Source organism: Patagioenas fasciata, chromosome 5 (genome assembly GCF_037038585.1).
Source record: "Patagioenas fasciata isolate bPatFas1 chromosome 5, bPatFas1.hap1, whole genome shotgun sequence".
Taxonomy (NCBI): Eukaryota; Metazoa; Chordata; class Aves; order Columbiformes; family Columbidae; genus Patagioenas; species Patagioenas fasciata.
The window spans coordinates 19,382,736-19,403,984 of record NC_092524.1 but is presented as its reverse complement, the minus strand read 5'-3'; the positions used below and the strand labels follow the sequence as shown (position 1 = coordinate 19,403,984).

The 21,249-nt window shown below is 39.1% G+C and overlaps 1 protein-coding gene and 1 long non-coding RNA gene across 15 annotated transcripts in view; one reads left to right on the top strand and one right to left on the bottom strand.

The window, feature by feature from the left end:
* LRRC56 (leucine rich repeat containing 56) overlaps nt 1-21,249 on the top strand; it is a 78,269-nt gene that overhangs the window by 8,337 nt on the left and 48,683 nt on the right. For 9 of the 14 annotated variants that reach the window (XM_065839851.2, XM_071809054.1, XM_065839852.2 and 6 more), the window contains one exon: nt 8,089-8,253. The exons of 1 other annotated variant lie outside the window; for it this stretch is intronic. In XM_065839851.2, the coding sequence (XP_065695923.1) occupies nt 8,098-8,253 (156 nt within the window). In that variant the 5' untranslated portion in view covers nt 8,089-8,097. Of the gene's footprint in view, nt 1-904; nt 989-8,088; nt 8,254-21,073; nt 21,148-21,249 lie in introns of those variants that run through there. 4 more of the 14 variants (XM_071809047.1, XM_071809051.1, XM_065839855.2 and 1 more) reach the window with 4 other exon arrangements.
* On the bottom strand, nt 443-18,183 carry LOC139828091 (uncharacterized). Its single transcript, XR_011739312.1, has 2 exons — nt 17,649-18,183; nt 443-4,409 (listed from the first exon to the last, which is right to left on the bottom strand). It is a non-coding gene; the product is annotated as an uncharacterized lncRNA (long non-coding RNA).

Sequence of the window (21,249 nt, the reverse complement as noted above, 5' to 3'; positions counted from 1 at the left end):
ATAAGTTTGCATTCCATTGCTAGGTTTAACCAAAACATGTGTTGGGTTCTCCAGGAAAATGCAGCTAATATGAAGGCTTTAGCTGACAGGCAGAAATTCACTAAAAGAGAAACTTGTTTTTTAACAAAACCAAGACAAGTGTGACCACCAGTTGAATACAGTAGAACCTATGCAAAACCATTGACAAATCAGTTTATTCATTTACACTTAGAATATGTGCAAAGGCCTCACCCACACACTAACTCAGGGAGATTATTACTTGGGTGATAAATTAACCCTGAGTCACTCAAATTTTATTTTTTTTTATTCCCCACTAAAATATGATTTAATCATGCTGCTTTTTAAATATATACGCTGCAGGCTGTGTGCTGAAATAGTATTGTTTCTTTTTCCAGATGCTAAATATACTGCCAGTATTTGTTAATACTTTAAATTATACTGGCAGATGCTTTTATCTTGCATTAGCCAAATACAGCTTTGTACTTGGGTCTTTCCCCTACTCGCTCTGTGTGAAGTTGTTAATGTGAATGAGTCTCTTCAGGATTTGGACCTGAAACCATGGTGCTGAGTTACTTTCCTCTTTGAGCTTGGAAAATACGGATAAGTGCCAATGACACTGTATGGGAATGTAGGGGAAGATTAGCGAGGAGGTTGGTTAAATGTAAATATGTTCAAGTGACTTGCAGCTACTATAGAAAAAGCACATCATGCTAGTTGTTTTACTGACCTTGTGTGCTTGATGAGTAGAACCTCTGTGTTAGATAACATAGGCCTGTGAGAAACTCTAGGTACTTTATCACTATGTCTGAGATTCCTGCTTTGTTTTGAGAAAGAGTGGGAGGCTGCGCCTGCCTGAAGCCTTGAAATACAGGCGAGCTTAGCAGGCCCAATGGTCTACCAGGGCTGAACTGACCAGCACCTGCATCCCCGCTGGTGTCACCTCTGCATGGGAACTTAGGTGCCACTTCGGAGATTCCCCAGTAGAGAGGTAACTGAAATAAAACTTGCTCTTTGCAAATGCGTTCGTGGCCTCTGGCTCTTCTTGCGACATGCTTGTGTATGTGTTCACAACACAAAGGGGATTTTCTGTATCCTAAAGCTTGTCTTGTTTTCCTCACCGTATGTGTTGATCCTAAAAAGATACTGATTCTGCAAAACCTTGCTTTGTGTGTGTCCTTCCTCTGTGTGTCAAATAACATGCCTAGCAGTTGCAATTTAAGTAATCGCTGAGTTAGGCCTTTTGAATGCAAAGAGGGTGAATAAGTGTGACCTGGCTGATATTTTTTAGAAAACCTAATTTTTTGTGTTGTTGTCCTTTGAAGGTTAGCAGAATATCCAATAGTTATTAAGATAACCTGTGGAGTGTTAAACATGATATAAACTTTTAGTTCAGCCTGGCTGGATGCACTTACCTGTACATCTGTCTTCTGAAGTAAGAACAGGATATTGGAGATAAGGCCTAAAAAGAAGGATATTAAGCATTTCCTGACAAAATACTTCATTAATCTGGTGCCGTGATTTAAATTAGTATCTCTACCGTGGGAATAGTTGAAAAGAATAACATTGTAGTTGAATACTGTTAATTTTAAAAAAGCTGAAATTATGTTAGAGTTGCTGAAACTAGTTATTTTCCCCAGTCTTCTGCTCCGGTGGCATCTACATTAAAGGCAGGATCTGTGTGTGTGTGACAAGCACAGATATGTTGGTTCTTGTGTACCTTGGCATTAGCTATCCATGACAGGACCTGTACAGGAGGACAGGAGGATTTTGAATAGAGCAACCTTGTTTCCTTCTTATTAATATTTAGACGCTGTTGGATAAAAACTTGTGGCCACGAAGAGCCAAATGCAGCTTCCCGATCTCTGTCTACCTTACATTAAGATAATTTGGCAACCTTCTGGCAGTGAGGGTTTAGGCACCCTGGAGCTCTGTTTTTCCATAACCCCTGTTATCCACCAGCTACCCCCACATCCTACCCTCTGCTTTACTTTTCTTAGGCTGATTGTGGAGAGGAGTGGGGACAGACTACAGAAATGCCTCTTGAAACATTTTCTTTCAGCAGGAAGTTCACATATATAAGGAAAAAAAAATCAATCTGTAGCATTTTGCAGTTTCAGTTAAGGATTTAGGTAATCCATGCTCGTTTATAGCCACTGTCTGTAGACTTACACTGCAGTGGCCATCAATGAATGTTTGTAGCCAGACAGAAATTGCCACCACTCTCTTTCTACCACAGGACCTTAAAAAACAAAACGATTGGACTTTGGTTTATTGTTTCTTTGACACATAATACAACATATAACAAAAAGCAACCTGCTTTTTATCCTTCTATCAGGACATTTGACAAGCTAGCTCCAGAGTGAATTAATTTAGAGGAATTTCCAGCACACGTGACAATTTCTAATCACCGTGCAACCTCCTCAGCAGAATTTGGAAAAGTATTATATATCCTGCTTTTTTAATACATGCAATTTGGTATGGTTCTATGTTTTGGATTTAGAATAAGAATGATGTTGATAACACACTGATGTTTTAGTTTGTTGCTAAGCGGTCAAGGACTTTTCAGCTTCTCTTACTGGCCTGAAAGTGAGAAGGTGGGGAGTGCACAAGAAACTGGTAGGGGACACAGCCAGGACAACTGACCTAAACTGACCAAAGGGGTATTCCATACCATATGACATCATGCTCAGCATATAAACGGGGGGGAAATCTGGCCAGGCGCATTGCTGTTCAGGTATGGGCTGAGCATCGGTCAGTGGGGGGTGAGCAAGTGCATTGTGCAACGCTTGCTTTCTATATTCTTTTATTATTACTATTGTTGTTGTTATTACATATCATCTCTTTTTTTGCTATCTTGTTTTTATCTCAACCCAGAAGTTTTTTTTCAATTCTCTCTCCCATCCCACTGTGGAGGGGAAGATGAGCAAGCAGCTGCATGGGGCTTGTTTGCCAGCTAGGGTTAAACCACAACAATACAGGGTGTTTCAAAAAGATGGACATGATTTGAGAGGCATACTGCTTTGAAATTGTGTCCATCATTTTGAAACACTCTGTATATAAAGGAGAAAGGGGTGGCGTTTAAATACATTACCCTTTTATTTATTACTGCTGTGTTTTTTGAAACACCTTTTATCTCAAGGGTGTTGGCTCAAACCTAGTCTGGGTTTCTAGCATGCATTTTTTTTCCTGGGATCCCTGCTGCTTTGGACGACAGCACAGTTTGAACTCAACTCTGTGCATGAGGGTAATACAAAGTCTATAAAGCTCCCAAGAACTTTTCCTGAAAACTGTGTGGGACATAAATCCTGAGGCTTACTTACCATGGTCATGGCAACTGTAGAGCAGGACGTATGTGTAATACCAAAGGACCATCAGGCACTCTTACAGGTTGTAAAACCATAAATAAGGAAGGTAGACAATGAGGCAAATCGGTACACTTGCTATATGTGCAAATTTGAGTGCTTGAAGCAAGGGTTCAAATTGGCTGAACAGTTAAACAAACCCATTATTGTAAGCATTTCAGTCTTTCAATGTAGTTGCAACCAGTGAATTTTTAATTATATTAAACAGGATATCGATATCTTGATAATTCAGTATTCCCGTGACAGCTTTTTTTCTTTAGTGGGGCACACAAGTGGAATATTTATGAATGCTCTTTATGATCCCTTGCTATTAAAGTAGCATTACTGAAGTAGTTGTTACCTCCTTTTGCTTAAGAAAAACAGAAGATTGAAACAAGATCATTTAATCATGTGTGAAAAAATAGATTCCCATTAATATCAGGTTGGATGTTTTATTTTCCAGCTTTTTAGAATTTGCACCTGCTGAAATAGAGTGGTCTGTAACAGGATGCTTTATATTGAATAAATGTAGCAGGAACTGTTTTTGCCATTAGGGGTGGATTATTGCAACAGTAGTTTCCTGATGACTTCATAGTAAATTCCAGCTGCCCAAACAGTTATTTTTCAGAAGAGGTTATCTGTAGTGCACTTGCACAAAATTAGGCTTAAAAGGGCACTTATAGTTCCCTTGAGACTTATAAACCAAGCCTTTTTTTCAAATCCTTAGTAAACACAGAATTCTCTGTTTTCCTTCTGCAGCAGTGGTAACAGCATGAGCACTACTGTAATTTGTGATTCTGGATTAAACAAAAATTACATTATGCAGGGCACGAAAAATGGAAATCTGCAGTGCAAGCTTCCTGTCATGAAGGGATAGAGAACAGAATGGTTCTCTAATGGTTTGGTTTTGTTTTATTTTTTCTGGAGAATTTGTAGGCTGGTGACATAAAGATAAGAGCGTACACATTTCAGTATCCTACCTGAAATGGCACTCCTCCCCACGCAGTGGAGGTTTTAGAAGGCATGGTTAACCACAGAGCAGGAGAGGATCCTGGTCGAGAAGCTGACCTGTGGGAGTAAAGATTCAGTTTTTTATGGGATGTTAATATATAGAATTATATGTCTTTCCTGGAGCAAATCTGGATTGATTATTGCAGTTTGGGCTTTTCTGATTTTTAAACGGTAGTCTACTTGCTTGGCCAAGCTCTTTAGGTAATGTCTTGAAGGCTGTATAAGAAATTATCATGCCTAGTCACACAATTTCTCAGACTTAAGCCATAATTAATATGGAATCAAACATTTCTGGGAATTGCTGTATTTGAAATTCATACTGATATACATTTAATGAAGAATACATGATCCTGTCATTGACTCTCTGGTAAATCTTGTAGCAGGAAAATCAGATCTTGGAGTTTTATCAGTTTGTTTGACCGTAAGAACATCAATTCTCTGACAATTTCCTTTGAGCAAATTACAGAATTCTGCAGGGATTTTGAATAACATGTTGTTCCAAGGGCTGCTGAATTTTAATAATTATCTTTATTAGCTGTATTACTCATATATATGTTGAAAATGTCATGCAGTTTTTAATGAACTTTTACCACATGCCTGTTAATTGAATAGCTTACCATCATCATGCTTATTTTGGGCAGAAGCATGGCAGCAGTGGAGAAAGTTGGCAGATTAACTGTTGATAGAATTCAAAATCTTTCATCTCACTGTTCTGGTCATTGATTTCTCTTGCTCTCACTGGTTATCTGCTTCTAGTTATTCACACGTGTAAAAGCCTGCCAAGTCAAGACCTATGATGCAAATCCTGCAGAAAGTAACTAATTGATTTCTTTCATTCTCCTATGCTTCTCAATGTTCACATGCAGGACAAAAGTCTATTTTTTTTTTTTTTTTTTCAGCCATTTTCTCTTTCCCTGATACCCTCATCTGCTTACTGGTGTTGCTTTTCATTCCCATTGAATTCACTGAAGGTTTGTGTTAGCTGTAATTATCTTCCATTATTGTTGGTCCTGCAAGTTCTTGTAGGAATTATCTGCATTACCATTCAACATATAGATCCAACACATAACCAATATGATCATTTTCTCTGTGGAATAATCTTCAGATTTGCGATTTCTCAGACCTGTTTAATGACAGTGAAGTTTTTCCAGTCCTTGTAAACTGTCCCACTGAGGTTAATGCTAGTTTAGGTTACTGATTGCTTGTCCTGTGCATTTGACAGAGCCATAGATTTCTCGTTTGCTTTTTAGTATTTTAAATGAGTGGGTGAGGTGGGTTTACTGGAATGATTTTACCTGTCTTAGAAATTCAGGTGGACCTGATGGAAATGAGTCATCTAACTCCTGTATCTGTATGGGTGCAAGTATTGTGCCAGATCCACTTCTTGCTCCTAATGGTGCTGGAGATTTCGGAGGTTTATGGATTTTTATTTTTTTTTTTAAAAAAAGGTTCTTCACCACTAGCATTTCTGCACTTCTGGCTTTTCTATATTCCTCATTTTGAAGATGTTATTTTGATCCATGTTCAGGAGAAGATTCTTTCTTCTCTGAAGAAAGTTTTGAAGTGAAGGAAGCATGTAAAAAATAGTTTTGTTTACTGACAATAACTCAGTTTGATCCCAGACAATTTGTAATGAAAATACTTTTCTTCTCAATAATCCAATGTTACGATGATTACAAGCAGCTGATCAATAGCAGGAAGTATAGAATTTGAAGTGTTACTTCAGATATGAAGCCACAAATTGATCTTTTTGTCAAACCTTAAGTAAGTGCTGTCTCAACACGTATTTCAAAGTTTCAAAGATTGGAGGATGTTCTGAAATGTAATAGTGGTGGACTGAAGAAAAAAAAGCAATAATTTGTTCTATGCACATGTGTTAACTGTTTACAGCCCAACTCTGCACAGTCCTCCTATTATCTCATTATGTTTTGCACTCACATATTACATCAGTGATTTCTGACTATTGTTCCACTTGGCTCCAGTAACATACAGGATTATCTCTGGGTAATATTGTTTGAACTAAAAGGAACCACCAGTTCTTGCACATGATCCAACACAACTCTTGTGCAGCTATCAAAGTATTCCAGTACTTATATGGCACATACTCTAATCCAAGTCAGTTATAGACCAAAAAAATTCTTTCTTGGGAAAATAAAGACAACACCAGAAGACCTTTCTATCACATAAAATTCATGAATTTCCTTGAACCACTGACAACTGTTGCAATTCAGCCTACTGACAAAATCGTACTGACCTGCTCTAAAGAAAGTAAAGGAAAAAAACCTGAGAAATTTTGTACTTCTTTGGAAAAATAAACAAATAATAGAAATTTACAGGCTGTAGTTTTTCTTCCAAAAACACACGGTGTTTCTGAGATCACTTTTCCCTTTTAATGGGCAGAATTATGATAACTGTCCTTATATGACTATGAGCATGCTGAAGTTTTAGAAGCTGCTAATGTCACTGCTCAGTTCACTTTATGGTGTTTTTTTTATAAGATATTAAGAAAGATTGAAAGGAGCAATGTGTCACTGAAGAATTTGTTCATGAATATGTCTGTTAAGCATTGAACACTGTTGTGGCTGAAAGGTAGCATGTTTGAGAAAGCAGCTTCTTCTCTAGGAATGCTTGCCAGGTACATGCAGTGATCTGGGAAAATAGTTTTTGCTTTCTGTGGGTTGCCTCTCCTGTGGTAAGCAGGTGGAAGGAGCGCTTAGAAGCGTGAGGTTTTGGTTCCTTTCTTCCTAGTGCAAGAAGATCTGCAGAGAGAGGTTTGGTGGATTGTTAAATTTTTGTTGATTTTTTTCAGATAAGGGCTGCTATTTTTTATGACAGTACAGAGTCTTTAGAATTTCTTTTGCTAGTGCAGAGACGAAGACTTCTGACTAGACAGTAATAGTTAGAGGAAGATGAAGACTTCTGACAGGACTGTCTGTGGCGTAAACCTTTCTGACCAATTAACTGGTTGGTTCTCTCAAGTAGAGGTGGCTAGCTGAGCAGTCAGAACTTCTGTTTTTCCTAACAAAAATCACTCCTGTGTTTAACTGTTTATTAGCATGAGGGGGAAGGAAGTGGTAATTCTCAGATCTTGGCCACCACTGAATCCTTGTCAGCCAGTTATGATTAGCTTGAGTATTTAATTACTTTTCCAGCACTAAGAATAAGCATTGCTTCACAGTGGAGAACAGAGGAAAACTGCAGGTGTCCCTTCAGCAGAGCAAGAAGGCTTTTCTCTAGTCTAGCCTTCTGTTGTTACAGTAATGTCACCAGCTAGGATACTTTATTGCTGCCGAGTAGCTGTATAAATCATAGTAATGCTTGTGCCCTTTGGGTACAGCTGCTTATTGTTTTACTCTAATGAGTGTACATACACTTATTCTTATGTTTCAAAGTTAAGTGTTAATATTTCTGTAAAAGTAATAGCTTTGGAATCCCTGGAGACGTTCAAGGCCAGACATTGAAGATGTCCCTGCTCATTGCAAGGGGTTGGACTAGGAGACCTTTGAAGGTCCCTTCCAACCCAAACTATTCCATGACTCTGTGATAACTCTTGAGGGTGACAAAAAGGAAGAATATATGTTATGTGATGCATTGCTTTGGGTTCTTTTTGATTACAGGTACCTGTATCTCCATAGGCACTTGTTCACTTGCAATGGGAGTCAAAATAGATTCTGCTAAAAGGAAAATAATAAATACAAGAAAAATATCAGACTGCTTGTTATCCTTTTATTCAAAGCATATTGAGATGGACCTGATGTGGAATCCTGGCAGAGTTTCTTGTCCGGCCTCAACTGGAGTCCGGATGACTGATTTGAGTTGGCGTGGCAACCTGAATCCCAGTCCACTGATTAAAGGTGACGAAGAGCTACTTATGGATGAATACCTTTCACCCAGTAAACTGGTGAGTAGACATCCAACTTGTTAATGAAGTAGAAGAAGCAAACTGGCATATACAGAACTGTATTAACCTTCCAACTGCTCTTGTAATGACTGCAGATTGTTGCATATCTGACAGTTGGATTTCTGCATAAAGTAGATTCTGTATTATGGAAATGGATCAAATGTTTGTCCACCTTTCACCTTTTATCATATCAAAAACATTCCCAGCATGAATGTTGCTATCTTTATTGCCAGCTTTCTTGAAGCACCATGAAGAAAAGTACAGGTAGTATAATTATCATTTAAATGGATCTCATTAATGCCATCTGAAGTGCCTTGAATCTGAGCATTAGAAAAAGGTTTATACATTAACCTTGTCCCAGAGGTTGAAAACCTAACTTTAAAAGCACAACTCTTCTGAATTAGTGGAATCCTCTGTCCTACTAAGAAGCCAATTACAAAATTCTGCAAGTGCCGTAAGTACTTTCTCTATATATCACTGTGTGAAATTTCAAGACGCATTTGAAAGCCATGTTCCTCCTTGACCAATGGAAAATACTGTGGCATGTGGCCTGTTGAAAGAGAGTAACACGCTGAACTGTCTCATGAAGGAATATTTGGTTGCATATTGTGATGTATTTGCTCAAGGCTAATCAATGGTGAAATCCTTTGGGACATGTAGGGGCGGAGAAAATACCTTTGCTTCTACCTGCCAAAGGAAGCAAGAGCTGAGAGCAGAAGTTTAGGAGAGAAGCTACAGCTTTCAGTGTTGCAGAGCTGGATAGAAATTAGTTCAAGATGGGTCCAAGGGTGTGTTTCAGATGCTGCCAGTGGGCAGGGTGGTGATCGTGGTGTCTGTAGTACTCTGTGCATGGTGGACAGACTGGCTTTTGCAGGGGGCAAATTCCAGCTGCAGGTTTATGCCACTCCCTAACTATATACCAGTCACAATTTTGACAGCACCCTGTAGATTAGACAGAAAATTGTTCTCGGAACTACTCTTTTCTTAGCAGCTAAGTCTTTTAGTGTTATAAGATATTTGCATCTCCAAACATCAGTTTCTGCAGAGTGTATATTTTAAGCTTCCTGGAGAAAAATTGATATATGATCTTATGATCTATGCCACTCACTTTCTTTGGGCTCATGTAAGGCTCTGACAACTTCTCATTCCTTTTTAAAAATTAGGCATAGAGTTTGACCAGTCTAATGTGTTTCTGTCTTACACATGTACAAATCCAATGGGAAGCTCTCAGATTAGTCTGTTTTCTTAGGGCATGAACCAAGGCCCATTGGAATAATCAAAACAGCTGCCTTCTGACTTCAATAAAATCTGAATTAAACCCTTAGGAAGTTATTTCATTAGCATGAAATTCTTCTCTTTCTGAAGCTGTGCTACTTTTACTTCACAGTAAATTGTAAGCAGAAAAGTGTATGTAAGGCAATATTGTCCACATCCCATTAAGTTGCAGTTCTTTTTTTTTTCTTTTTTTTTTTTTTCTTTCCTAAATACAGATCAGAAGTTATATTCTCTCACAATTCCAGGCTATTTTTAAAAAGGGGAAAACCCCCTTGCAAGGAATTCCATTTCAAAGACTCCTTTAAATAGATGCATACTGTCCTACTAATTTTTCTGTAGGCAGTTATTTCTTGGCCCTGGAACCCAACGTTTGTGTTAGCATAGCTTGGATATTTCCTACTTAGAGCAAAAATTATGCGACATTGTCAAGGAAACATAAACAATGTTTATAGCTTGTTTTGTTAACGTATCCAATCTGTCTATTCTTTGACCTTTATGTTGATCAAGTGGAAACCATTCCTTCCATAAATTTACTTCTTTTGAATTTGCAAATGTAAAAATAGAGACTGTTGAAACTTCTAGCCTGAAACAAGTTTTTGCATGCATGGTTTTTTAAGGAACCACATGCCATTGATAACCAAATTGTTTGAAAGATTGTTTTGCTTAAATCAATACATTTGCAATATATTCTTGATTGTCTTTTAGTTGTGAATATGTTAGGAGTTATTGATTGTATTAACCGAAGTGTCTGAGAAGGAAATGAATAGATTTTTTTAAATACATGCTCAGTAAATTATTTTCCATTCAATTAAGGGCATAGCTCCAGTTTTGCAGTGTTGCATAGGCATTTTTCTGTACACCTGATGGAGATTCCTGAAGAAGGTTTTTGTTCTGAGAGATATTCTCAGCTTTATTCTTTGCCCTTGCAATGTGCTGTCTTGCACCAGTTCCGTTTGAGCTCAGGGAGGCTGTGGAAGGTCTAGCTTGTGCAGAATCTGTGAAGACTGGGTGCCTTGGGTTGCAGTCCATAGCCTTGTCTGTACATGCACATTTTGTTTATTTTGTCCTTCTTCCAGGGGGATAGCTCTCTATTTAGTAGTGAAAACATTAGCAGTCCTTGTTGTTAAGGACTGTCTAAAAGGTGTAATGCTTGTATTCCTTCTTTTTTTTTTTTTTTTTTTTTCCAGTTACTGAGTTGTTTTCCTCCAAAGAAAGGAAAGTTTGTCTTAAAAATTTTTTGTTGTTGTGTTTTTGTTTGTTTGTTTCCTCCTTGGACCCCATAGCACATAAGACAACTTCTACAAAACCAGTGTTGCTTATCCATTGTCTTCCTCTCCATAGCAGATCCTCACCTCACTTAAATCTTATGCTAGCTCACTAGAGGGTTTATGGTCTTTCATGGCCTTGTTTCACTTTGAAATCCCATGTGATCGCATATCCCTGTTATGTTAATCACATCTTCTGTAGTTTCTGCTTGCTGCCATCTTTCTTGTGGCAATGACATGTATTTTATATTTTATATTTGAATAGTCTTCATCCAAGCTACAGTCAAAAGCTTTTGATGCAAGGATTGGTATAATTGGATTTTATTTTTATTCTTTCTGCTAGTATGAATGTTCAGTTTTCTGTTGTAGTCTTTAATCTTCATCTGTGTGAATAGGCATTCTTGCTTTTCTGTTTGTACCTGTCCTATTATTTCCAGCTCCCTGCTCTGCCTGTACTTGTGTTGTGCTTACATGTTGTCGTTGTATGTTGTAGAATACCAAGGTGAGCAAATTCCACATTCTTATTTTGTTCTGAAAACTGGCTATTAATGGGAAATACATTGCAATTAATTTTTAACTTGATTAGCGCTGTGGTGCAGATTTCTCACTTAAGTGTAGAGGAACACAAGTTAAGGGGTCCACCTGTCTTGAATCAGATTTTTATTTTGTTCTATTAACACACTTCCCCTCCCCACCATTTGCAAAGAACGTTTTCCTGACTTCTACAAGAAGCACTTAACTTCTCAGCATAAACTCATTTTACAAGGTCAGATGTCTTCCAGATATTGTCACATTATCAAAACTAGTCACATTTGTGTCTGATCTTTAGAGAAGAAAGTAAGTATTTTTATTTCACTATTTATTGGTCCTGCTGCAATTAATCATGTTTTCTAAACTTAGGAACATGTGTTCAGAAGTGGTGTTTAGTTTTGTTGCTCAGGAGCTTAAGAGTGTATTTCACATGGTATGCACTCATCCTCATGGGGAGAAGAAAATCCTGGAGGGTCCTGGAGCAACAGATTGGCTTTTTACTGAAATGACTCTATCATTTCCTTTTTCCCTTGACAGGAAGGCTTCCTCTCAGTGGTAAACTAAATGGATTTGAGGGGAAAAACAAACAAACCAACCAACCAACCAAACAAACAAAACACCAAAAACAAACCCACAAGTGGAAATCAAGGAAGCACGTGCAAAATCTTGATAAATTAAGTGGAATCAAGGAGATGGAAGTAACTGACTGAATTTGGATTTGCTGAATCCTTCATTAGGATTATACAACCGTTTAAAAATTAATAATTAAAAAGAAAGGTTTGAAGTGACCTCTGGAGGTCTTCCAGTTCCCTCTTCTGTTCAAAGCACAGCTGATTTCAAAGTTAAATCAGATTGCTCAAGGTAGCAGATAAATAGTAAACATAATACTGTGAACAAGAAAAAAATTACAAAGCCTCATTTACTTTCAAAACTTTCCTTCTATATGTTATTTTCCTAACACTGATGCCTTTGCTACAGTGAAGGCTTATAGTTCTTCCACTGTTGGAACGATAAAGGACTCAGCACTCCGATTCAATGTGAATCACGCCAAAGCCATTTATTACAGAAACATGTCTCCTTATATACGCAACTATTCTCTAATCACGAATCCACGCTCCAAGCATGGATTCGCTAAATGAGTATCATGGGCAGTCCACACGCTGGAGCCCCACCGATGATAGGTCCGACGACTCACGCCGTGCTGAGGCCCTGTTAATGAAGAAACACCCCTCTTTCTCACAGCAGATTCTGTTCTCAGCTTCTCAAAGTGGCCTTGAGATTCCTTTGGGCCTGACTAATTCAACAACATATCTCCTTCTAACAAAACCCCTTCACAATTCCCCCTTTTTGTTCTTGAACTAGTCAGGCCCCTTAAACAGCATGCTGAATCGTCTTTGAAATACACTGCAACATAGGACACGTGATTAACAACATAATTACAATTACATATAATGTAGCTAAACCTTACTTAATAAGATTAAACAACTATCTGCTTATACTCAAACCTTCATACCATATATAAAACCTTAATTCTACTTATGACCATCTTACCAACGCACTATTTTAGAATAGTCAGACAACTTAATACAATATATTCTCTTAAATTCCTAAAAGATCTATAACTGCGCAGTTTATAGAGTAACATACTTAATACCATCAGCATATGCTAATTATTGACTTAATATCTTAAAACTTATATTAACCTATTCATATGCTAATTATTGAATTAATATCTTAAAACTTATATTAACCTATTTAAAAGATCTATAGCTGAATCTTAATATCTCTTTTAAAACCTTACCAGTTGCTTAATTAGGTTACCATGGTAGAAATATCTTATACTTTTACCTTATCTATGGATAGATTATCTAATTGTAATATCACGCTTTTGGAACTCTTACTATCTGTTCAAATTAGCATTCTCTATGGAAGGTACCTTATCTGTTTACTAATAAGCTTTTAGACCACTGGGTCTAAGAGCATCTATAACACTGAATAAGAATTCATGGTTTACATTTGAGACAATTCTCACAACTTATCTCCCTCCTGTCCTTCTGCATCTGTTGAATCTTTGTTGTCTTTATTCAGCCATGGCTTGATCCATTTCGCAGGAATCCATTTTGATCCTTGGTCTGTAATGACACAAGCATAACCCTTTCCCCAAGTTATTAATTGGAAAGGACCCTCCCATTCACCAGTAACTCCATTGCGTATTTTGACCTGACATTGATTTTCTCTAAGGTCTGTCAAGTGTCCTTTTAAGCTTGTTCCATGACGAATCATAGGTGTAATGTCGAACCCTTGCGGAAGGCGTAAAAAGTTCAAGACATACAATGCTTTGCTTAGTCTGTCATGTGGAGTAGTACAGTCAGTTCCCCCTTTTTGTTTGTCAAGCTGATGCTTGAGAGTTCGATTCATCCTTTCTACCAAGGCCTGACCAGTAAGAGAATTTGGTGTCCCTGTAATGTGCTTAACACCCCACAACTGAAAAAAGGTGGCAGTAGCTTTGGCGATATAACCAGGTGCGTTGTCTGTCTTGACCTGTGCAGGAACTCCCAAAGCTGCAAAAGCAGAACGTAAATGTCGTTGCACATGTGAACTAGTTTCACCAGTCTGAGCAGTGGCCCATATGGCGAAAGAATATGTATCAATAGACATATGCACATACTTCAGCCTGCCAAATTCAGGGACATGTGTGACGTCCATTTGCCACAATTCCAAGGCTCCTAATCCTCTTGGATTGACTCCTGCACCCAGCCCTACTGAGATGCGCTGACAATCTGCACAACTTTTAACAATACCTTGGGCTTCACTTTCGGACAATGAAAATTGCCACTGTAAGACCTGAGCAGACTGATGGAGGAAACTATGAGAGCGTACTGCTTGCCCAAACCTATCTACTGGAGGTGGAACCCAGGCAGGAGATACAAGAAAATCAGCTCGGTGGTTTCCTTCAGCTAAATCACCTTGAATTGTCAGATGACTACGGATATGTGTTATGAAGTATCGGTGTTGTCTCTCTTCGACCAACAACCATAGTTGCTTGAACAAAGACATCAGTTGTGCATCCTGAACCTCTTTGAGCAATGATCATTCAATGCGAGCTACCACACCTACCACATACAAAGAATCACAAACAATATTCACTGGGCTATGAGCAAATCTGATAAACACTTCTATTACAGCCCTGAGTTTCAAATGCTGAGTTGATCCTTCAGGTCAGTTAGTATCACATCGTGCCATTTTCCGTCTGTTTTCCATGTAATTGCTGCTTTCTGCATTTTACCCCCTGCGTCAGTGAACACTGTGGGTCCTTTAACAGGAAATTCTGAGAGAAGAGGGGGACCCTCCTTCATTGATCCCATATTCAAAACTGACATTAACTTGTGTGGAGGGGAAAATGTCTTAATTAAAGCTTGAGAATCTAATAACGCAATCTGAAAAGGTAAGGAGTTCTGCAAAGCCCACTGTAAATATTCTGAAACAAGGGGAACAATGATATATGCAGGCTCAGCCCCTGAAATTTTGACTATTCTCTGCCTACCTTTCATTATAAGCTGAGCAAAGACCTCAACCCTGGTTGTAATGGTTCGTTTGAGTCGAAAATGCAAAAACACCCACTCTAAGATCTTTAACGGCTCCTTACCAGTTGTCCATTGCATTATGAGAGCAAAAGGATAGTTAGTATTGTTTACAATTAGCAGTCCGATTACATAATCTGGGTTCCACCTATGGCTGAAAGCTTTTACAAGTTTGGACATAATCTTTTTCAGAGCAGCATCCGCCTCAGCAGTAAGCGTTCTAGGAGAGCTAATGTCACTATCCCCTTTTAGCAGTTTTACAATTGGAGCTAAATCCTCATTAGTGATCCCACAAATGCTCCGGACCCAATTCAGATCACCCACTAGTTTCTGCACATCATTTAAGGGTTGAATGACAGGCCGACATACTATTTTCTGAGGTTTCACTGTGGACTGAGAAATTTCCCAACCAAGATATTTCCATGCTGGTTGAATTTGTATCTTTTCTGGAGCAATTTGCAATCCTCTATGCTGCAATGTATCAGATACTTCATTTATCAACAAATCAGTCGAAAAAGTTTCCCCAGCTATTAATATGTCATCCATGTAGTGGTAAATCACTAACTCAGGATGAGATTTTCTGATTGATTGCAAGGCCCAAGCTACATAAATTTGACACATAGTTGGGGAATTTTTCATTCTCTGTGGCAAAACTACCCATTGATACCTTTTCGCAGGTTCAGCCTTATTTACAGAATTTATGGAAAATGCAAAACGTTTACAGTCATCAGGATGCAAAGCAATGGTGAAAAAACAATCTTTCAAGTCAATTATTAAGATCTGCCAATTTTCTGGAATCATGACAGGGGATGGTAATCCCGGCTGTAATGCTCCCATGTCTTCCATGGTATCATTAATTTTTCGAAGATCCTGTAACAACCTCCATTTCTTTGATTTTTTCTGAATAGTAAACACAGGAGTATTCCAGGGACTTGTAGACGTCTCTAAAGGCCCTTTTTCAAGCTGTTCCTGTACTAGCTCTTCGACATGGGCGAGTTTTTCTTCACTGAGCAGCCATTGATTTACCCATACTGGATCATCATTTTTCCACTGTAATTTCAGTACTGGTTGCCCATCATCAATGGCCACTTCTAGAAATTTTGTTGTTTTGTCACCAGAGTTGCTCCTAGTTGTCCTAACACATCTCGTCCTAATAGAGAAACAGGGATAGACATCACATTCACACAGTAAAGAACTAAATTACTCATGTTCTTCTATATTATCACAAAATGCACATTTTGAATCAACGGAATCTCATGATTCTGTTGAACTTATCGTACCATATAACAAAGACCTACCAAAATTGCAACATGCTTAAACAGATACCCACAAAGAAAACAGGTTAATAAGGAAAGCATCTTGCAGACTTTAACAAGTTTTCTGACCTGTGTGTTATCAGTTAAGTCTCTCTCAGCTTGTTGAAGTTCAAATCGCCCTGCCTGTAAAACTGTCTGAAAAGATTTAATGATTTCTTGTCCGAGTGCTTTTCTATGTTTTAAAACACCTCCCAATACCGATTTTTTAGGAACACAACTGAAAACAATCATTCCTGACCCCATCTTGCAGGTAAAAACCTTGGGGGGGGGGGGGAGGCAAGGGGGAAGCACAGGGCTGCTTGCAGCCTGAGTGGGAAGAGCAGGCAGAAGGTTTTATGACGCACTTAAAAACAACTAGTAAAACAATTAACTCACATTCCTGACAAGCTGCTTGATTTTCAGAGAGACGGTACACAGGAACACATAATATGTACCGTAAAACTCGCAAATAACATGCTGATAGCAAACACTAGCATTTTCTACTGCTAATTTCAACACCAGTGCTTCCTTAACTTCTAAGTTTTCAGCCTGCTTATTGATGGTCTCTTGAAGGTGGTCAATAAATTGCATGTAATTCTCATTGGGACCCTGATTAATAGTTGCAAACGATTTGGCTGCTTTGTTGGTTTCAGGCACCTCTCTCATAGCTTCATGTTGCTGACCATTGGGTTCACTCGCTAATAGCTGATCTGATCTTTCACACAGTTCTTTTGCCCATTTCTTATCCGGCGGCTCCTTCTGTTCTCTTGTAGGAGTTAGAAGGATAGAAAGCGGTGAAGGTGGACACAAATCAGTAAAAGAATTGATATTACACTTATTTACGACTTTAGCATTCTCAACTTTCACCAGTCCTTTTGACAAATTATCTGACTCCAGTTCTTTGGACTTCTTGGTCTCTCCAGGGTCGTGTGATGGTACAGGAGGCCATCCACTCGGTAATTTTCCTCCCTCCGCCCCAGACTGTTGTATCATCGGGGGTGCCGAAGGCACAACAGGGGATGGAGTAAGGAGGGTATCGAAAACACGAACTGGGTAAGCTTCACAGTTATTTTTAGAGTTCTTATCAGGCTGTAACGCTGCAAAAATTCCAGTAACCGCAGCCCACTCAGCCTTAAATTCTTTTAAGGTGGAAATTATAAGCTTCCATGTAGTCGCTAATGATTTAGCTTCTTTATCTCCGTCGCTAACCTTATCCCATAATTTCTGCCCTATATCATCCCAAAGTTCAATTTTAAAAGCTTTCTCAGCTTCTGTCGGGTAGCCGTTAGTTCTACAACAAACCAACAGTCTACGTATGTTACTTTCTTCGTATTTAAGTCCTCTCATAGAGAGAATATGCAGGAGGATTTTAACTATAGCTTCTTCCTCAGAGGATATATTCTGCCCCATAACTTCACTCTTCCCTCCTCCTGCTCCCAGCCGCTCACCTTTCCCGGGGCCTTCTTCAACAAAATTTATCCGCGGAACGTCCGTACGTCTCCGCCCGGCTCTCAGTCCAGCTGAGCCGCCTCCGGCTGGGCCGCTTCAGGGTTTTCCCCGACCTTAGTGAGATGCCGTTCAGAGTATCACGTCGGGGTCACCATTTGTTGGAACGATAAAGGACTCAGCACTCCGATTCAATGTGAATCACTAATCACGAATCCACGCTCCAGGCATGGATTCGCTAAATGAGTATCATGGGCAGTCCACACGCTGGAGCCCCACTGATGATAGGTCCGACGACTCATGCCATGCTGAGGCCCTGTTAATGAAGAAACGCCCCTCTTTCTCACAGCAGATTCTGTTCTCAGCTTCTCGAAGTGGCCTTGAGATTCCTTTGGGCCTGACTAATTCAACAACATATCTCCTTCTAACAAAACCCCTTCACATTCCACTAGTGTTCATCTTGCTACTTAGGCATCTGATGCTTTACATTCAAATTGTCACATCAGAAATCTTTATATTTACATGCATACACACACATGTGCATGTCTTTAATGAAAAAAAAAACATATTTTCATTTGCATAGAGTCATAGCTGCTTAGCTAACATAAAGTGGCAGCTTACAGTCTTGAGTTTTGCATGTTCAGTGACAACACTGCTCAATGCTTGTAGCTACTTATTATGCACCTAATTGCTAGATAGAAAAAATTATTGTTGTGGTATGACTTTTTTATATCTATGTGAGGGAAAGTAAATCTTTACATCAATTTTCACTTTAAATTTGTTTTAAGAATATCTACTATCCTGTTCTCTCCTGCCCTCTGTGTTAATTCAGGGCATAGTTAAAACTGAGTTGGTCTCCTCCTACAGAAGTGATACAGGCTATTTCTGGGACATCAGCAGGTTCCCATACGTTTTCTGATACCCCACATGCCCTTTGAAGTTTACGGTAGTTAGGAGGTCTCCCAGCATCTTGCAGCACCAGACCCTTGATACTGGTTTAAAAAGAGAAGGTGTCAGTACTGTGAATCCCCAGTATGTATGGGTCTATGGGTCAGTGGGGAGCTTAACTGGACATGGCAAGACTAGGCAAGGGCCCGTCCATGTAGATCCATTTGCATTACTTGAATGCTTCCACATGAGAATAAAGACATTTTAACTAATGCATCCACCACCATTAAATGTCATAATTATTGCCCTCATCTAAGATCTTTATCACAGATCGCCTAGCTAATCTCTTCATCTGAGCTGAGAGAAGAATGTGTTTATATGCAGAAAGTAGTGAAATACAGCCAAATGTTGTAATTATGGGAATCTTCAGGATGTAGCCATTTTGAAAGGAAGATTGCATATGGGACCATAGGGAAGTTCTGTTCCCTTTCATTGAAAATCCCTTGACTTAGAATCACTCAAAACCTTGTCAACATTTTAGTAGTTTTCTTCTCAGAATAAATATTTAGTTGTACTTGTAGCAGCGTGTTTGGTTTTGGTTGGTTACTTTGTTTTTATTGTTGTTTGTTTGTTTGTTTGTTTTGGTGCAGAGAGAGTTTATACCTGAGTTGGGAATTTGAAATAAAATACCTACAAAAAGTAATGAATACATGAATGGACATGAATCTAGTATTTGCATATAGGTGTAGTATTGAAAGAAAATAAATTCACCACTCAGGAATTCCTGTCTTAGCCAAATTAACCAGGATCAGCAAAATAAATGCACAGCTGGAAATGCTTCTCTGACAGCTGCATGCAACATACTCTTCAGCAGCTTACCTACTTTTTTTAGAGTATGTGAAAAATCTAGGGAAGAGCAAAGAAATCAGTCGTATACAGCAGCTTTAATTTAACAGATACTATTTGCCAATTAAGGAATTTACAGAGAGCTGCAAGTGGGACTTGAACTGTGTTGGAGCGAATAAAGGACCCTGCACTCTGATTCAATGTGAATCACGCTAGAGCCGTTTATTACAGAAGCAAGCCTCCTTATATATGCAACTATTCTTTGATCACACGCTCCAATCATGCATTCGCTGACTGGATATCATCTATGTTCATGAGCTGTCCACGCGCTGGAGTCTCACTGCTGATAGGTCCGTTGATTTACGTCATGTTGAGGCCTTGTTATTGTAGAAATGCCTCTCTCCCATGGCAGGTTCTGTTTTCAGCTTTCCGAGGTGGCCTTGAAATTCTTTTGGTCAACAACAAATCTCCATCTAACAGATACCCATCTGCAGAACTGGATTTCTGAGCATCCCCAGGTGACTGTTCTTCCAGCTGGAAAGCTCTGCCAGTAGTGAAGTATTTTTCTCTTGCAATTTTTTACAGAATACTTATTGGCTCTTCTTGTCAGTCAGAGTAAAAGCTTTCCACACAAGGGCCTCCTTTCCAGTTAGATACTGACCAGACGTTTTGTATGACAGGAGTGGTTTGTGAGCCATCTTGGAGCTGCTGCTTAAAATACTGGCTAAATTGTTTACCAATAGCTTCTGCATGGTCTCATAAAAATAGTTTCACTCTTATTTTGAAGGAGGTATGAAAATGTAAAGTGAATTTTGTCCATCTTTGTTTTACTTAGCATTTATTAATCTTCAAAGAACTGTGCAGTGCTTTACCATGGAAATTTATACTTTCAAATAAACAAATTTAGGGTGGAGTATAACACTTGTTGCCCAGAATCAAGCTGTCAGACCACCTTCTTGAACATCATATGCCAGAAAGATTTTGGTGTTTCATTATTCAGAAAACATCTTCCTCCTCTGTCTAACCAACACCTACCTTGCTGGGCAGTAGATGGGTGGCAAACAAAATCCTCTCTGGACATCAGCAATCAGCCTGGAATTATAGTTAGTTTTTTTTCAAGGTTTCTTTTTGATGTAAAATAACGGAGTATATCCAACTCTTTGCCTAGAACAGATCGTTGGTCCCTTTTTGGCTGTTCTACATTGAATCTGAGCAGCTGTAAACAGCCAAAGAAATCTCTAGATGGCATAGGACCTTCCTGTCTGTAAACATTCCTGGGGCACAATCGGAGAAACCTTCTGTCCCTGGCTGTCAAAACAGCCTTTGAGCTGTGGGCACGCAGTCATTACCTGCCACCACCGTGGGACACCCCTGAATTGGGGCAGGAGCCTGTCCTAGGCCTGGCATGGTCCTACGAATAAAGAGATACAGAGTGCCTTAGCATCACTTCTACTCATGTGGTGGCAGACATCCCTGTCCAAGCTGATGATCTGTGTGTCTGGCCATGATATTAGTTTTTGTTTGTTTGCTACCCTATAGCAGCAAAATTCTTCCTAAATATCCCTTCTTTCAAATTTTGCTGAATGTTCCTGTGCTTTGAAATTAAACAACATAAAAGGGAGATCCTGCTAAATATGTTTCATCTTTATTTTAAATGTTTCCACGTCCTTCCCTGAATTTCCCCTATTCCTGGTTCCAGAATTTTAGCTGTGACACATGAAACATATCACACTTCCAGCTGCATCACTATGCCAAGAAAGGTGTCTGGTGAGTAGGAGTGTCCTAACTGTCTTCCACATTAACCATTTGCCATGTAACCTTCTCCTGAACTGCTGCCCTGGCCTTTCGCTAGCTAACTAGCTTGCAGTG